This window comes from Galeopterus variegatus, unplaced genomic scaffold, assembly GCF_000696425.1.
Source record: "Galeopterus variegatus unplaced genomic scaffold, G_variegatus-3.0.2 Scaffold101, whole genome shotgun sequence".
In the NCBI taxonomy this organism is placed as follows: domain Eukaryota; kingdom Metazoa; phylum Chordata; class Mammalia; order Dermoptera; family Cynocephalidae; genus Galeopterus; species Galeopterus variegatus.
Window position 1 is genome coordinate 34,121 of NW_007726212.1, and position 19,413 is coordinate 53,533.

General features: G+C 48.2%; 1 protein-coding gene across 2 annotated transcripts in view; it reads right to left on the bottom strand.

Moving 5' to 3' along the window:
• Positions 1-19,413, bottom strand: part of DPF3 (D4, zinc and double PHD fingers, family 3) — a 202,692-nt gene that overhangs the window by 16,135 nt on the left and 167,144 nt on the right. For both annotated transcript variants that reach the window (XM_008583824.1, XM_008583818.1), the window contains exon 7: positions 3,688-3,825. In XM_008583824.1, the coding sequence (XP_008582046.1) occupies positions 3,688-3,825 (138 nt within the window). The remainder of the gene's footprint in view (positions 1-3,687; positions 3,826-19,413) is intronic.

Here is a 19,413-nt window from a genome sequence, read left to right on the forward strand (position 1 = left end):
AGAATCCAGCCTCACACAGGGAAAGGAAAGGCAGCTGCTCAAGTGGGTTCGACTCCATCAGAGAGGTACTCCCTCCTGAGGGAGACAGCCCTGGGCCGCCTGTAGTTTAGGCAGAGAGGCAAGGACACAAAGGAAAGGGCATACTCAGGAGAAAATGAGAGACTAGGAGAGAAACAAAGGCGAGCGAGCGTCAGCCAGCCGGGAGGGGCAGGAGGACATGAGGAGTGGCGGTCAACTGCTGAGCTGGCAGCGCGGGGCGGGGGCGGGGAAGGTCAACGCCAGCTCCAGCCGCCACTCTGCCCTTTCAGCAGCAGCAGCAGGCCAGGGATGAGCAATAGGCCCTGCTGAAGACACAGCTGGGGGGATGGAGTGAGGGACAGCAGGAGGACTAAAGTCAAAAGGTCTCTACTGCTGCAGGTGGTGAGAAACCGGCTGCCCATGGCCCTGCAGGCTCCTGCGTCTGTCTGCAGGGCTGTTTCCATTAGGGCCCGCTCACAAGCAGCGTGGTCACCCTGTAGCTCTGCTAACGGCGGAAAGTCAGCATTTCCATACCACTAGTGTCCAGACCTTCTCCTGGGGGGACCGCAGATTAGCCTCTAGGATTAAGCTCTCCTGCCTCCCTCCCCCACTGCACAAGTCTTGCCAAGGGAGGATAGTGAAGCTGAGACCTTAGGACACTGCCGAGCTGTCACATTCAATTCACCACATAGTGGCATTTAGGGGCAGGATGGATGGGAGCCCACCCCTACTCCCAAACAGTGGGGGCAGCTAATGGCTGAGATTAGTGACGCTGGCAATTAGTGCTCCTGAGAAAATGGCTGGGGGGCTGCTCACCAGGGGAACGTGGGAGAGAACAGAACGTATGTTCCAAGCAGCAGACAAATCGGTGGCACTTGTGGTGCAGAGAACCCGGTAAGAGCAGGTATCTCTCAGGTTTGTCCAGAGTAAGTGGGAAAGAGGGACAAGATGGCTTCTGTAGACATGAAAGGCCTTTCTGCTGCACCCTTCCCACTAGCAAAAATTGGGATTAATCACAGAGTTCTCAGAGAGGGCACTGTGAGAGGAGATGTCATTAGAAAGGTGTTTGTGAGGGTTCCAGAACCTTCTTCATGTGAGGAGGCCCCGGATCAGCCCAGATACAGCTATTAAAACCGTTGGCCAGTCAAACGATCCTTTTTGAAGAACCCAGTTTCTCACCAGCAGGTTAAGAAAGAGGGAAGGGGTAAGGAGGGGGTTGGAGCACGTGAGCTCACTGAGGAGCCCACAGAGAGTGGAGAACAGTGTCCGGGACAGAGCCCTAGGGAGGGGTCTCCACACAGAAAGAGGAGAGAGGGCACAGCTTCCTCACTAAGCAAGGCCATCTGGGCTCACGGGGAGCACACAGAAGGCCAAAGACACCCACCATCGAGAGCACGTGAGGAAATCCTGGCGGACAGAATAAAATATCCCAGCACCAGTCTCAGAGGTCACCAGCCAACCTGCAGGGACACAGGAGCAGTAGGGAGGAGACTGCCTCATTCCACTTGGGTCCCTACCACACCTCCCTCTGCTGTTGTCACCACCATGCACATGCGCATGGGCACACACACCCTCACTATCATGAGGCTACAGGAGAACAGGGGAAAGTGAGTCACAGACGAAAGAGAAGCCCGCCCACCCTGGAGCATGAGGAAGCTCCTACACACAGGAACACGGTGGCCCAGCACGTGAGAAGAGACGTGAGGAGACAAGCAGGCATTTCAGGGGGAGTGAGAAATAATGCTGAGCCAATGACACTTTACAGAGAGCAACAATTGCTAGTAAATACTTCCCAGACAGTGGCCAAATCAAAGGAGAATATTCTCAGCCTCCTCGTCACAGGAGACGACAGTTCCTCGTGACATCTTGGCCACTCAGAACACAGAAGGGAAAGAGGAGAGACAGGGAAATGCAGGTATCGGCTACCTCGGTCCAGGTCGATATAATTTCCTTTCTGAAAGACAAGGGGGACTGGGCCAGGGTAACCTCTCCCCAGAGAGAAGGCAGAGACGTCAGTGTGGTGGCTATGCAGGAGTGACGAGGAGAGGGGGCAGAGCTCGATCGGACGCCTCCTGCCCGCTTTTCAGACTCTGTCCAGGTGACAGCAGTAGGGGAGAAAACAAGGGCCAGTCACGCTAAAGGCTTGAACCTTGAAAGTGAGTAAAAATTAAAGAAGGTATTATGGGCTAAATTATACCCCCCACCCCCCAAAATTCATAAGTTGAAGCCATAACCCACAGTACCATAATATATAGAATGTAATGTACAATGTGACTATATTTGGGTCTTTATATAGGCATTTAAAGAGGTAAAGTTAAAGTGAGACTGTCAAGGTGGACCCTAATATCCAATCTGACTAGTGTCCTTATAAGAGGAAATTTGGTCACACAGACACCAGGGACATGGGTGCACAGAAGGACGACCATGTGAAGAGGTAGCAAGAGGGCGGCCGTCTGCAAGTCAAGAAGAGAGGCCTCAGGGAAAACAACTCTGCCGGCACCTTGATCTTGGATTTACAGCCTCCAGAACTGTAAGAAATAAATTTCTGATTTTTAAGCCACCCAGTCTGTGGTGCTGTTTTATGGCAGCCCTAGTAAACTAATAAAGAAGGCACTGATATGAGGGAAAGTGGGGCCGGGGTTAGGGGAAATCACACACTAATCCAGAGAAAAGTCTTCAAACAGCTGGTGAAAGTGGCCAGCTGACATCAGTTGACTAAATTGATTGACTGAAATGCACAGAAGTCATCCTTGAATCCTAGTCTGAACATTTTTAAATCTCTAATACCTTTCATTGCATTGAATTGTTCACTTTAAGAACACCTACCACCAAATCTTGTGACCAAATAAACACACACACATCCACAGATATTCTTCACCAAGTGATCTCAGCATGGCCCACATCGTGAAGCAAGCTCTAAGGATTCCATTATTCCCTCCTGTGTGACGTTTTGTAGGCCCAGAGGCCATCAGGGATCTTACAGAGGCAAGTCAAGTGGTACATGCTAAGCTCTTTGTTGATTCCCTAATTCATAAATGGAAGTTGAGGAAGGAAAGAATGAACAAAAATGGAAATACAAATCTTCAGGATCATTTTGGGTCTTCAGACCGCAACATCCCAAATGACAAATCCATCTAGATCCCATTTGCCATTTGAGTGCCCAAGCAAAGAGCACGAAGGTTCCAGGCAGGAGAGCCCTGTACCAAAATTGTGACCCCCTATAGTCAAGCCACAGCAATAGGTAAGAATATTCTAGGGCTGTTAGTGGCCAAGCAGATATTTGTAATATCTGTTTAAACTGATATACCCAAGGGCTGTGCCCAACTCAGTTTAGCAGCTACAAGTGGGTCTTCTGGAGCTGAGGCAAAAGACTTGCAGGTCTGGCATTTGCCAGTGGCCAGGTAAGGGCCTGTCCCTCTGCTTGCCACTCGCCTTCCTTCCGCTGGGAGCAGAGCTGGCTATGTGTGCCTCGCCCAGCTCACTCTTAGCCTGGGGCCCAGCTGAGCCACGAGGCAGCGGCTGGCTAAGCTGAAGAAGCCAACTCACTATAGGATGGTGAGGCCCAATCAATGGATGCCACCAGCAGATGCCAGAGGTGAAAAAAGGAATGCTCCCCAGCCCTGCCCACCCCACTTCCTCACTGCTCCAAACTATCAAGTGGGGACTCACGTCTATGGTTCTCATTTCTGTGGTTAGGTGGGGACCGGGTCTCCTGATCTTGAGCTTCATCCCCCTCCTCGCTGGCCAGGTGAGTGTGAGCATAGTGGTAGCTGAGTCCTGGCCGGTTCTTGTAGCGCTTGCCACAGACTAGAGCAGAAAAGAGGGGGAAAAGGAGAAATGCAAATGTTAGCAACCTCTTCAGCTACTGCTGTCATTCCCCCAGGCAACGACCCTCATCCACCCACCACAGAGCCAGGCTTCACCTAAAAAGTGGCTCCCACCCCCGCACCCCTGCCCCATCCAACAGAACCAACACCGCTCTAACAACATGGCTCATGTGAAGAAAAACCATCCAAGTCGAGTAGAGAGGTTAAAGCTGTGTAAGTGCTCCACCACTTCCTGGCTGTGAGACCCTGGGCAAGTCACTTAACCTCTCTGTGCCTGAGTTTATTCAGAGATAAGATGGGAACAGTAATAGTACTTACCCCATAGGGTTGCGGTGATGAGTTAACTTCTACACAAAGTACTTAGAACAGTGTCAGGCACGTGGTAAGGGTCACTTTCTGTAACTCTGAATTCAAAGGGCACTGGAGTCTATCTAGTCCAACACCCCATGGCACAGCAATGCTAAGTGATTTGCCTGGGAACACACAGCTAGCCGTGGCAGAGCCACCACAACCCGTGTCTCCTGGATTCATATGCAGTGTTCCTTCTACCACCCTGTAGTTGACTCTACACGTAGAAAAGTTTTATATGGATAGTATTTTTGATGCATTAACCAGTGATTTTGTGCCAGAAAAACATGTTCCACTTCCCCTATGAAAACCACAAAGTTGAGGCATCCCTGGTGGATATGGCAACCAAGAGGTTGTGCCTTTGGTGCCCAGGGGCAGCCTCTGATACCCACACTCTGTAAAAGGTGTTCTCACAAGCACTACCTCTCAAATGCAACGGCTTGAGACAAGGACAACAAGCAATATCAATACAATCTCTTGGAGCCCAAAAGAAAGGGGGCAGCTCAGTGCCTAGGAAGCAGAAGTCTGGCTAAATGGCTTAAGACCAGACTGCCACCCTCAACCTCCCGCAACACACAGCCCAATATCTCAGCCCCTAGGGGTAGTGTTGCTGACAGCAGACGCCCCAAAGGTCTTCACAGCAAAAATTCCATGCCAATCTTCTAATCTTGCCCCACCCCTCCATCAGAGCAAACCCAACCTGCTCTGCTGGAGCACTTGAGGGTTACAAATTCTAAGAAACTCTCCCTTCTATTTGCGCTGACATGACTAAGATTACACCAGTGAGCATAAATACTTCACAAGGTGTAAAGAGAACAGACCACAGCATCAGACCTGTGTTCAGGTTTCAGTTCCAGTTGCTGAAGTTCAGTGGTTGTGTGACCCTGATAGTATGAAGAAAGCTGTTATCCAGTCATCTCACCCAATACCCTTATTACTTCTGTAGGACTAAAATAAATAATGCCATCTCTTCTTTCCCCTATACATATATTATCTATTTTATCTTAGCTTAATTCATTTGTAAGAATCACCAAGACAATATTTAAAAATAGCAAAAGCAAGCATTTTCTATTTTAATGAAGCTGGAATTAGTGTTTCACTGTTTAGAATGACGTATGTGGCTAATTTTTAGTCTTTATCAAATTTTTTTTTTTTTTCCTTTTTGTCTTTTTTCGTGACCGGCAATGGATCGCAACCCTCAGTGTCATGCCCGTACCGGACCAGGACCAGCCACGGGATCGCAACCCTCGGTGTTGCTCCCACCCCTCGCTCAGCCAGTGAGAGGCCAGTCTGCATGTGGTATCCGAACCCTCGGCGGGAGCGCCGCTGCGCTTCCCAAGTGGCGCACTATAGCAGTGCGCCACCAGGCCGGCCCAGTCTTTATCAAATTTAAGTAGTTCCTTTTATTTCCGTTCCAGAGTTTTATTATAGAAGAACTTTATCAACTGCCCTTTCAGTCTCCTCTAATATATATGACTCTCCTTTAGTTTGCTGATACGGTGAATTATGTTGATTTCCTAATATTTCCAATTATCAAACCATTCTTGCATTCCTAGAACACACTCCATGTGGTCAGAGGATAGTGTTGGTTTGATGCACTACCACATTCTATTTGCTAATATTGCATTTTGCAACTGTACTCAGGCTTGAGATGGATCTATTATTTTTGGACTATCTTTTACCAGGTTTCGATTATATGGCTATGTTGACTTCCAGAACTAAATTGAAGAGTTTTTCTCTGTGAAATTGGACAAGAAACACAATCTCTCTGTGCCTTTTCTCTTATCTGAAAATGAGGATAATAATACTCACCTTAAAGAATGGGTAAAGGGATTATAAACAGTATTTATAAAGCACTACACTCAGTACCCAGCATGCAACAGATGCTAAGTAAATGTTGAGTGAGGGGCAAGGGGCGTCAGCTTTCTTTGCCACTTTAGGGGCTGGACCCTCCTGAAGAGGGACTTTGACCCATGCCTCATACTATGGAATGTGGCAATTGTTTGGATTTCCCTGATAAGGTAAATGATAAGCCTGAAATTCTAGGTGGTAACCTAGCAACTATAAATTCAAGGCCTACAATTGGCTACTTACATCTTCTCTCTGTATGTTGTGTGTGTGTCTCTCTCTGGTAAATATTGCAAAAAATACAATAAAACAGCCCTATGCTTCTCAATTCCACGACTCAGGAAGCGGGACCCAAAGAGGCCCCTGAGGTGCACTCTGGGCCTGCTTGTGGCTTTTTCTATTTAAGCTTTTAAATGATCTGAGGTTAATAAGCAGCAAATTATGGGGTCACTGGATATAAATCCATTTAGTCACCAAGCACAGGGTTGGTGAGGAATAAATGTTTATTAAAAGGAATGATAACATTGTCGGTATTTACATGAGGAGCCGCCTCTGCACATCTCCCCATCATAAACTCCGCAGCATTTCATTTGTGCCACTTTGTTATGGCAATCATCCCTGTTTCCCTTAATCACAGAATTTCAGGATCTTAACAGTCATTTGGTCTAACCATCTATAGAACTGTTTTACTCCCACTAATATTCTAGAAGCCTGATCCAGGACAACTTCACTGACGGACAGCTCACCACCCATCACAGCAGGCATTTCTCCTTTGGGCTCCCTAAGTTATGGTTCTGTCTGCACTGGAGGACCTCTCCTAGGGACAGTTTCAGAGTGATTTAATTTTGATATCAACAACTCCACCTCATAGGTAGCCATGCACAAACTACACATAGGGAAAGTGAAGGAAAATGGTCAGGGCCCTCAGATGTTCAGAATCTTGCTGAGCATTTGATGTAAATATGCACGTGCACCCAGGTGTTCCTTGGTTATTGTCTAATTTAATTGTGCATGTGCACCAAGGTTTCCTGGGTTATGGACTTAAGTATAAAGAACAAGTGGCTCTGATCCACGGCACCCCCTGCCCCGGAGATAGCGCCAGGGAGGCCGCTACTGCTGCCGGAGGCTGATGCTGCCAGTGCCCCTGGATACCCCAAGAGGCTATGGCCGTTGTTGCTGCTGCTGTGGACTGAGCTCGTGTCATCTGCCAATGGCTCCCGGGATCTTTCTCAATTTACCTAGAGCTTGTGGACCTGCGTGGGAAGGGTCTGGTGACCCAGTCTGTACAAAGGGTCTTTAGCCTCATGGAGGACTAGACAAGACTGCAGAGGCCCGGGAAGCTCCTAGAGTGAGGAAGTGGTGACGGCCACAGACTATCCCTCCCAGCATCACTGTAGGAGGAGGAAAGAAGGAGGCTGGTGGGTGGAGGGGACCATGGGGACAGGGAAGGCTGGACACAGGGAAGGCTGGGGTGGTGCTTACTCTTACCAGGGTAGATCCCTGAGCAGGTTCAGAGGCTGAAGGGAGGGAAGCAGGTTTGAAAGGCAGAGTGAGGAAGGACTGGAGTTAACAGAGCAGGATGCCTGACCCCAAAACGAAGTGTCTGACCCCAAGTCTCCTCCTTCGAATGACTTCATCATGAGACAAGAGATACAGCCAAGACTTCCAAGATTTATTTTGGCTGAATTGCATGAGGATCAGACTGCTATGTTTCAATGGAAATCCTGCCTTGACTGGCTTAGAGAAGAAGGAAAAGCCAGCACTGTTTCACCTTCTGCATTTAATCTTGTCTTCTTGTCACTCCAAACACCATGAGCCAGCCTCATGGGCATGACCTGGGCATTCAGACGGGGTCCTGTGTTTAAAAGGCCCAGTTCTCATTTTGCAGTGGACCCTGCAAATTACACAGCTGCCTGGAAACCTGCTAGGGCTGGGAGTGGAAATCTGGGACTCAGTTATTCCAAACAGCTAACCCAATAGCACAAGAGCTGCCAAGGTGAGTCCAGGTCCATTCTCATTTTGCAGTGGACCCTGCAAATTACACAGCTGCCTGGAAACCTGCTAGGGCTGGGAGTGGAAATCTGAGACTCAGTTATTCCAAACAGCTAACCCAATAGCACAAGAGCTGCCAAGGTGAGTCCAGGTCCCAACCCACCCTGAGTCAGAGTGGAATCCCCTCCTTAGCTAACTTTACAAGTCTGGCCAGAGAGGTTAGCCACTCAGTAGCCATCATTCCAGTGCCATCAACTGCTCTGGCCCTGCCTCTGGGTTAGACCTGCCCTCAGAGAGGCAAGATCTGCAGTGGGTAAGTGGGTGGACTTGATCTGAACTGCCTGGGTTCAAGTCCCAGCTCTGCTGATGACTAACTTTGTGATCTTGAGCAATTTGCTAAACTTCTCTGTGCCTCAGTGCCCTCTCTGGAAAATGGGGATGATCATGACAGCACACCTACCTCACAGCAGTGAGAGTCACACAAGAGAATGCATCTAAAACAGAGCCACACCCATAGGAAGTCTCAGCCACTGTCAGCTGTCATCATGACCACTGCCATCAGAGTGGTAGCAAAGAGAATAAACCCAGGGGGGGTCTAGTTTTTTCTCCTCTGAAGTCTGGGGTGATGGAAGAGCAAGGAAAAGAGGGTGGAGAAAGAAACATTTTGAAAATAAAGTATTGGAACCATCTGCTATCCTTTTACCATGTCAGCAATCTCATTCTGGAAATATCAGTGAGGAATCAGGCTGAGCCCCACGACTGCTGAGGCATGCAGAGAGGGCCATGCCCCTGTCTTCTCACCACAGTCTCCTTCCCTAGGGCACACTCCTTTGCATCCTGCACCTCTTAAGCCATCACCCCTGGGACCAGTCAGCTCTGCCTGTGCACGACCGAAGGTCCTTCTTTTCACCTTGGCCAGCGTGCACCTGGCTGTGTGTTGCCAGCACGATGCGCATGGACAGCAGTGGCTGTGACAATAAGGGAGGTCCAGCTTGCCTTCCTCTCCCTCCTTCCCCCTGGGGCAGATCCATCTGTCAAGCTGCAGAAATAGTGTATGCCCGCTTCCCAATCTGGAACTGGATTCTGCAAGCAGGACCTCCTGTGTGGAATTACAAATGCCTTCAGTGTTGCCCCAGAACATTTACAGCATGCCCCACCCCCCCTTCAATCCTACCCCCACTCACTTTTTGTCTGGGGCAGGGGAGAGGGATTGGAGGAGGGAGAATCAGGGCAGTTTATGTGAACAAAGCCGGCTGCAGCAGACAGCAGAATCCTTCCTGCCGGGGAGAAGCGGCCACCTTCCCCACTGATAACTTAATGACTCTGGCACGTTTTCATCAGCCCAACTTGGAGCACGCAGTGGGTATCTGAGCCAGTGGTTTCCGAGAGGCTGAAAGCAGCGACTGAAAGCAATTACGGGAGGAGCATCCAAGAGACAAAGCCTGGGCCTTGGGAGTCGTGGGCTGCATCTCATTCCCAGCTCTGCCCCGTGGCACTTACAGACAACTCTGAGGACGCTAGTCCCTTCTCTGCAGCTCAACCAACCTCCTCACCTGTGACACAGCGCCAGCAGCACCTGTCACCAGCTGACACCTCTGGGACCTCCTACCTACAGACCATCAGGCAGGAACACATTCCTACAAAGAATCCCACAGCAGCTCATGAGGCAAGGATCCCCATTTTGCAAATGGGGAAACTGAGCCAGGATTTGAACCCAGATCTGCCTGCCTGGCCTGGGGCTGGCCTCTCTAGCCTGCCTCATGCCTACCTGCTTGCTCTCTTCTTCTGGTGGAGTTTGGCTGGGAGGAGGCGCTGGCAGGAGAATGGAGGCTGAGAAGAGACAAGTTGGGGATCTGTGCCCTGCCCTGCCCTGCTTAGGCACTGTGCTGTACAAAGGTATCCCTCCACACCTCCAGCCCTCCCTGGCTCTGGGAACCATGTGTCCTCCCCCTGTTCCCTGGGACTGGGGACAGGGAGGGCTTCCTGCTCTCCCTTGTTGGTACCTTAATCCTGCGCACACCTCCATAAACATTCTGTCACCAAATTCTCTTCCATTCAGCCCTTCTGAGTGGAGTTCCATGTCCTTCCAGGTCCCAGGCAGATACCTTTTGACAGGACAATCACACCCTACCAGGGTGGTTCACAGACTTTTCAGGGCTCCCACGACTTCCTACAACCCTCCGCCCTCTCTCTGCAGAACCGATTTCCCCAAATAGAGAAAAGCTCAAAGTGAGAAAAATCCTGTGTGACTCTCAGATACAAACTCAGATTGGGACAAAACCCAGGAGATACTTCAAAAAGCCACCAGCTCAGACATGTGTCCTCAGGGTGAGGGAGTTAATCCCTACGATCATTTTAAATGTTCATGCTTTTCTCAAGAGCCAACGATGTCTCCACAGAGCTCAGAGTGATGAAAGTTGTGGCTTCAAGATTCATCCAGGTCCTGCAATGTTTAGGCCCACCCCCATTTAAATGACAAGATGTCCCTCTTGGGCCAGTCCAGGGCTCCCATACCCGGGTGGGCTTGCTCTCCCCTGCCCTTGAAGCCCAGAGGTCAGCAGTGGGTGGCCTTCTGCAGTCCTGGGATCTGGCCCTGGCTCTGATTCTAACCTGCTATGCAACCTGGATAAATCTCAGGCCTTTCTGGGCCTTGGTTTCCTCGTCTATAAAATAGGGGGTTTGGAGCAGATGATCTCTAAGTCCCTTCCATCCCAGCTCCTCACAACTCCCTGTTTTCCTTGGGCCTTTGAAGGTCTGTGTGCCTCCTGAAGCTATTATTCCCTCAACTGTGACAGAAAAATGATGTCAGCTCCCAGCCACATGATGGCTGGGGGCGGCCGCACCCGTCCCCCTGCCCCACCAAGCAAGGATCGAGGTCTGCAGCTGTGTTCCTGTGACTTCATTTCTTCTTTCAGGCCACCCTTGATGCTTATTTTAAACTGAATTCTTCTAAATAAAAACACAGGGGGCTGGGGTAGGGGTGGGTGTGACATTTTTTACAGCCACATTCCTCAGGGCCTGGCACTAACCCAGGATCTATCGAACTCCAGTGATCCGCAAGTCCCTGGCTTCATCAAGGGAGTGTGTTCTGCTTATTTTAGGAATTTACTACATGTGAATGTGATTCCCAGTTAAAAACAGGAAGAATAGAGATAAGCAACAAGACTTTCATTTCAAAATACTACATAATCTGATTCTGGATCCCCAGCAGAAAAATTAGGAAACCCGCAAAACCAAAGCATTAAATGTGTTAGTGGGACTATTTCGTGCCCTGTGGAGAAGCAGAGTAACAGAAGGCTGGTGGACTCTGGGGGCAGCCTTCCCAGGTCAGCTAACTTGCTATGTGACCCTGGGCATGTTACTTAATCTCTCCAAGCCTCAGTTTCCTTGTCAGTAAAATGGGAATAATAATATTCATAACTAGTAACGTAAAGAATTCATCCTAGTGAAAAACACAGTGCCATGCACACAGCACACATTCCTCAAGCATAAGCTATTTTCGATCTTTCATTTAACTTTATCAGACTGCTTCCCTAGACCCTGACAATTCCAGCAGCTAGTGCACAGAACAAAATGGAAACCCAGCTTAGGTGTTAATTGAGTATCCTTTCTTGATTTGATAGAAAATAAATAAATATTTCTTGGGGATGCTTATGAACCTGGCAGCAAGCTGTTTTTACATGCTGTCTCATTTAACCCTCTTGGAAATCCTCTGAGGTTAATATTATTGTCTTTGCTTGACAGACAAAGGAACTGAGGCTGAAAGGTTTTGATTTGCCTGAGGTCATGGCTAGGAAGATATAGCCAAGATTCAAATTGTGGGCTTCTGATTCAGAACCATCTTCTGACCATTATCCTTTGTAGGACAGTCTCCCTGATTCTTTATTCTAGTGAGTCCTACATTAGCATGTCTCTTATGAGCTCAAAGAGTACAATATCATTATTTTTTAAATCTTAAAATTAAAATCATTTAAATAATAAATATAATTGTCCATATTTCTGGGGAAGGTAAACAGAGAAAGGTCAAAAATCAGACCCAATTACAAGAAGTTGTGACAGCCCCTAAACACCTGGGAATCCCAGCAGCGACTCTATACACCCCCATGCCTGGGTGAATATCTGGCATAAATGCTACTCGGATGCACAGCAGGCTTTACTCGTGAGCCCCAACCTATCTAGTGGGATTCACTGCCTCTTCCCTGAGGTAGGCCCCCTTCCACCTACAATTCCTCAGTTCCTTGGGGAAAACAAATGTCCATTAGCATCTGTTAGATATTTCTGCCTAGATTTCCTGACATTTCCACATACTCATATGTCAAGGCTTCATCGCCCAAAATTACCTCCCACTTTAGAACATTCCAGTTAAGCTTCCCCTCATGTCTCAGCTATCCAAGCTCAAGATGCCAGATTCATCACTGTCACTCCCTCCCTCCCCTTTCTGTCCCCTGCACACTGTCCATCATCAGCCAGGTTCTGTGCAGTTGCTTTCAGAAAGCCTTTCTTGGTTGCCTGTCCACTTTGCTCCTACCGTCACCACCATCCAGACTTCAGCTCTTCTCCCAGCTGCCTGGAAAAAGCTCCTCTCTAACATCAGGCTTGAGGCTCTCTTCCCTGAACACTTAATCCCACAGATGTCTCCAGATCAACACAATTACCATCGACTACACAGGCCAACCTCTAAGCAACTCAACGTGGCCTTCCCAGCAATCTTCACCCAACTCTGTGCCCCTAATCGCCCCACCCTAACACTCTGCTCTGGCCCCACTGGCCTATCTTCTGTCCAGGTACATCCATCTACATTTCCTCCATCAACAGTTTGGAAGCACCACTGTGCTGGGGCTGGGACGCAGGTTGACTATGGCACGGTCCCTGCCCTCAGAGGCTCACAGTCCAGCTGGAGGGAACAGACAGAGAGACAAACTATTATCAGACACTGTGACAGGCAGCCTACATGGAGGCACACACAAGGTACCAGCAGATTCCAGCACAGGGTCAGTGATTGTGTGTTGGGGGGAAAGGACAGAGAGACCAATGACTGGGATCAAATCCTCGCTCTGCCACTTAGTTGCTGTGTGACCTCAGGAAAGTTAACTAAGCCCTCTTCTCCCCAGTATCCTTAGCTGTAGGATAGAGATGACCACAGCATCTACCTCATGGCACTTTTGTGAGAGTTAAAGAGTTAATAGAGATGAAGCCCATAGAGCATTCCAGGCCCATAATATAAGTCAACAAACTTTAGGCATTACTATTAGTACCTCATCCCCCCACCACCAAACACACCCCTCCATCCCTGGAGACTGAAATCAATTCAATCTGTGTTCACTGAGGTCCTTCTTGCCATCTTGGGGAGCATCTGCTGACACCCCAGCCCCCGTGACCACTCCTCCCCTGTTTCTATGGTGCTCACTGTCTATTCAATTAAATACTAACCTCCTTGTATGCTATCAGCCTTATCTCTCCAAGTAGATTGGAGAAAGAGGAAACAGGACAAGGTAGAGGTGGGAGAAACATTCATTAAGCACGTACCACATGCAAACCTTTTTGTATGCACTGCTGCAGTTAGCTTTCCCAGCCGTACACCATCCCCACCGCACCCCTGAGGAAACGGAGGCTCCAGCAGCAAAACGATTTTCTCCAAGTCCCAGATAACAAGCAGCAGAGCCACAATTTGACCTCAGCCATCTCACTCCACGCAGCTCTCCCTCACTAGGGGCACTGATCGGGCTGCCTACTTCCCGAGACACCCCACCACAGCTTGAGATAAGAGAAACCAAAGGCTGTGCACCAGGCCCTTTGACCTCACAACGCTGCTCCTAGGAAAGAATGAAAGTATTATGCAAAGACATAGCTGTAATGTTGTTTTAAATGTGAACAAATTTTAAACCATCTAAACGCCTAACACGTGGAACATTGAGCAGACTGGCACATGTCCATAACTATGGTATATCCATAAAATGGAACACTATATAGCTCTTAAAATGATGTCATAAAAATGTATACATTGACATGGAAAGATGTTCCTCATGTATTGTTGGGGGAGGAAGGGGTTAAAATAACATGCATCACTTATTGGTCATGTATGTATGCGTGTGTGTGTGTGCGTGTGTGTGTGCGCGCGTGTGTGTGCGTGTGTGTGCGCGCGTGTGTGTGTGCGTGTGTGTGCGTGTGTGTGTGTGCGTGTGTGTGTGCGTGTGTGCGTGTGTGTGTGTAGAGAGAGAGAATGAATCCTAGAACAGTATACAGCAAAACAAAATGTAAGTTATCTCTGAGGAGTGAGGTTACAGGTAATTTTTATTTTTCCCTTTTTGCATATCTGTAATTTCTGATTTTTCTGCAATGAACAAATACTGATTTCCACAGAAAAAGTTACTTTTAAAAATAGAAGAACATCTACAAATATTATCTCCCCTAATTACGGGTCAACCACAATCTTAATGGGAATTGTATGCCATGAAGTTTGCATCAAGTAACAGCTAGCTGAGAACAACATTCTGACTGGATAAGAAAATAGTTCCAGAGGGCATGGGTCATGGCTCAAAAAAGGCAAACCTAGGTTTGGTGGTCAATGGGCAAGATTCTTGAGAGCCCTAGAGGAGAGGGGTGGGTGGGCTGGGGGCGGGGGGGAGGCTGTAGGAGCAAAGGAAACAGAGACAGGAGGGTCTGAGGGCAGCAGAGGGACACTCTGCTGGGACACTCTGCAACCTGTGGCAACGACACCGTGGCATTTAAATATTTAAACAGACCCAGCTTTACTGTAACAAATGCACTCTATCTCCAGGGATCAGTCCCATGCCACAGGCCCTGCTCCACAAATCAAGTTTCTGGGGCACTGAGCCCTTCCCACCCTCCCACACCCCATTCCCATACAAGGACCTGTGAGATAAGAGCGGAAGCAACTGAGTGATGAGCTTGGCTTCCCTTCAGCAACAAGGGCAGCGAGCCCGAAGGCCACGGTATTGGCTTTTCCACTGCAGCTCAAGCTAAAGCACTTGAGCCTTAGAGAATGTGGGCCTTAATGCTCTCAAAAAATTTATTTTCATATAACCACAATGGTCATCGGATTCTCCCTGTTGCACTCAGACGTGGGTGAAACCAGTGTAATTTGAAGGAGGCTGAGGTCCAGCAGATTTTCTGGGACTGCCTTGGGTTTAAGTGGTGTCTATCCCACCCACCTACCCCACCTCCACCCCATCGCTCCTCCCGGCCGTGGCACAGCATCCCTGGTGTCCCACTATCCACTCCTCCCCAGTGGCCTCCAGACACCTGTCTTCCAGGGTAAGGCCCCGTTGTTAAGCTGCCGCCTGGGAAAAAAAGAGGCCACAGTGTAGGGAAGGGTACTGATTAGGGCAGTTGGGAGACCCCAGTGGAGCCACCCCCTCAATGGCAAATGAGGGAACAAGAGCCATAGCCACTGAGGGGTGGAACCAGCACTAGACCTCCCTCTGGACTCTGCCTTTAGCCCCACACCCTCCTCCGTCCAGCACACCACCACCAAGGAGAAGGAAGGGACCCCAGACCCTATCCTGACACTGCCCCCACTGGACACAGTCACACCTCCCACTGGGTTTCTAGAAGGGAGGCAACACTGTGAAGTGGCCATGTTTTCCATCACAGGCCACACAACAGAAAATGCATGTCCGTGGGGTGGGGGTGGGAGAACAAAGCTTCCACTGATAAAGAGGTTGAGGTGCGAGGACCACTCCTGAAGTGTCAACACCCGATATGACCCAGAGGTCATGTTCTGAGGAGGGCTCAGTCACTCTATTTGCCTTTTATCACTAGTCCACCCTAATGTCCTAGCTTGGGGATGGGGACAATTTTAGTAGATTTAAATTTAAAAGGCTCAAAATCATATCATCCATTCCATTCCACCTCAACTCTAATTACTACCTAACTCCTGCTTGCCAACCTGACACCTAGAAGCCATCTGTCAACAGTGGACAGGGCTTTGCCTCATAAATAAGGTGTGTGTGCTCATTAATTAACTTTAAAATCATGTTTTTTTCCTCGGCTCTCAGGAGAGCCAAACTCCAGGGTAGGAGGCATATTTGAGGAGCAGTTTGTACAGAAGATGTCCTAAGTATGTCAGTTTTGAAGTTGAAGAAACTGGGATTCACATCCCAGCTTTAGCATTAACTAGCTGTGTGACCTTGGACAAGTCCCTTTACCTCTCTGAGCCTCAGTTTCCTCCTGGTAAAGTGAGGTCAGCTGTTGCTGCCTCTCAAGGTTAGTGTGGGGATTTACAGAGATAATCTATGTAAAATGCTCAGGGAATGCTCTGCATACCATCAGCACCCATTGACAGTGGTATTACTATGATTCAGAAAAAACTCCTGGTAAAGTGAGGTCAGCTGTTGCTGCCTCTCAAGGTTAGTGTGGGGATTTACAGAGATAATCTATGTAAAATGCTTAGGGAATGCTCTGCATACCATCAGCACCCATTGACAGTGGTATTACTATGATTCAGAAAAAACTGAAAAGGGAAAACAGTCTTCACACATCACTTCTGTGGTGCTGGCAAATGGGGAGAGGCTTGCTTTGCTCCTCCCTGCATGGCTAATGCTTAGAGACACAATGTTCTCCCTGAACATTACCCCATCATCACCACCTTCTTTTCTGTGATGTTCCTTGAATAAAGAAAATGGAAAAGTGGGTCTCTCATCAGGAGTTGGCCCCAGTGACATTAACAGAAAATCCAGGGTAGGGAACAGTTTAAGAGAAGAAGCACACTCTTGAAACGACCTTTGAAACACTCCAGTAGCCCAGACCCAAGGACTCTTCTCACAGGTCTGTCCCCAGTTATCATCCCACCTACAAAATGGGGCTAATGATACCACTAGGATTTAAAGCTACTAAGTAAATTAAAATCAAGTGCTGGATTGCTGAGTTTTTTACTGAACTGCTGAGTTTTATATCAATGCTGAAAAAACTGGAAAGGAAGGATTCTAAAGAGACCAACTAAAACCATGATGCAAGCCAGTGGCAATCTGCCTAGAGAATTCCTGGAGACTCAAGAACTTCCAGATGCAAAAAGCAAGGAATAATAAAAGAGCTTAGTAGACAGCAGCCAGAAGCCTTCAAATTTGAATGAAGTTGACCAGTCATTCTCAAAAGTCAGTACAAAGAATCTCCTAAGGAGCTCTCAAAAAATGCAGGCTCCTAGGCTTGTCTCCAGTGATTGTAATGTAAGGAACTGGGTTTGAGGCCCAGGAATCTGCATTTTAATGAGCATCTGGGTTATTTCTGTGCAGGTGGCCCACGTCTGCATTTTGAGAATCACCAGCAGCTTTTTCCACAAAGTCCATTCAGTTGCTTTGTTTCTGGGTAATAAACACTTTTCTTTAGGCAAGAGATTGAAAGGGAAGAAACAGAACTTTAATCCTTAAGCTTGGTAAACTTTCAAGATAATTAATAGAGCTTGGTTACTTGCTGGAAAACAAAGTCTTCATATGTACACACACCATAGATTGGGTAAAAAATAAATTACACTCAGATGATTTACTATTTCTCTGAGATGGAATAAATTCAATGGCTGAGTGAAAGGTAAACAGGCAAACTATCTATCACCTGAAGTTTGCAGCTAAGATCATATTTCAACCACCCATCTTGGACCAAGAACAAAATAGGACAACTATATTTAGGAACACATACCAGGAAGGGTTAAATACAACCACATCTGAAAAATAGCTATTACCTCTGCACATAAACCCAGAAAGAGGTGCTGGGGTCCAAGATGTCCTAATATTTTCATAAATAACTCAAAAGATGGAGTGGGAATTATGCAAATCAAACCACAGATGACACAAAAATGGCAGCGATTGCAAATCTGTGGAGAATGAAATTTAACTAACCGGGCTATGTCTTTAAATTTGCCTTTATTGGATCTTGTATATTGAAGTCACAGATTATTTTATCTGTTTATTGAGACTCAACAGGGCCAAATGCAGAGTGATTTATGGAAGAAGGAATAATCAAATGCACCAGTAGAAAAGAGCACACACCTGGAGAGACATTGTCACTGGGGGCAGGATGGGCACTGGGTGGGAAGTTGTTGAGATGGGGTGGGCACAGGCTTCTAGGCTCCACACATGTGGCTGTGCTAAGAGCTGACATGTAAAATAAATTCTCACACTTGGTTGTCACTGGGGGCAGGATGGGCACTGGGTGGGAAGTTGTTGAGATGGAGTGGGCACAGGCTTCTAGGCTCCACACATGTGGCTGTGCTAAGAGCTGACATGTAAAATAAACAAGGGAATGCATCTGCTGCTCTTTGAGCCACTTGGCCTTGATGCTACTTCTTATGGGAGTGCTGTGCTTAAGTGGAGACCTGGAAGGGAATTCAGAGCAGAGTGCCACAGAGATTAGGGGGTGCGGCCCTAGGTCAACTGAGACTACAGGGGATGTTAAGAAGGCCTCCCATATAGACAAAACGCTGAATGTGCCTATTTGCTGGAGAAAGATGCACAAAAGACAAGGGGACCTAGGAGAGAAAATTTTCAGCTCTTATTAAGGAAAAACAATCATTCAAAGCACAGCTGGAATCATGGAAGAAAGGGCAGCTTATGGTAACACCATCCCTGGGGACATTCAAGGAAGCGACCAGACACCTCCCTACTTAGGATGCATTAGAGATTATTAAAAGCATTTCTTGCCCAGTTTGGGTGTGGGGGGTGCACCTCATGACCTCTCCAAAGGTCATTCCATCCCAAAGGATCACATGTCTGAAGGGCACCAGATAAAAATAAAGTCTATTAATCACTGAGCTGCCACACAGTTTCCTACGAGAGCCAGAGTAGAGAAGGGCAACCTACGGCGGACCTTGCTCCGCCAAGGGAGGAAGAGGGAGGCAGTGTGTGTGCAGGCAGAGCCAGAAAGCTGCCAGTGAGACTTCCAGAAAGCCAACATCAGCCTGCGATTAGGCCTCCTGAGCCCTGTAGGGCAACAGGAGGAGAAACAGACCCTGTGGGGAGGGCAACAGGAAACAGCAAATAGCACTGAGAGCCCCTAAACAAAGGCCCAGGTGCTGAAAGACAGAGGTGCGAGGCAAGCACTTTGTGCAGAAAGTGGGGAGCCAGGCAAGAGAGGCGCCCCCACAAAGGTGCCTCCTGGATGCAAATGTCAGAGACACAGGTGGGAAGAGAGGAACTGGGAAGGGTGAAGCAAGAGGAAAGGGCACACAGCCTGGGGACATATGGCATTATTATTGGCTGGGAATCCAACAGAAGCTGGAGAGAGAGAGCAAAAAGTAATCCCACTGTCTATGGTAGCAGAAGGTCATGTAAGGGAAAGAAAGCTGTTTAAAAGAGGAAGAGAATGGCAATGCCTCAGTTCCAAAGCAGTGGATGGCATCCTCCATAGACAAGATGCTCCGCAGCTCGTG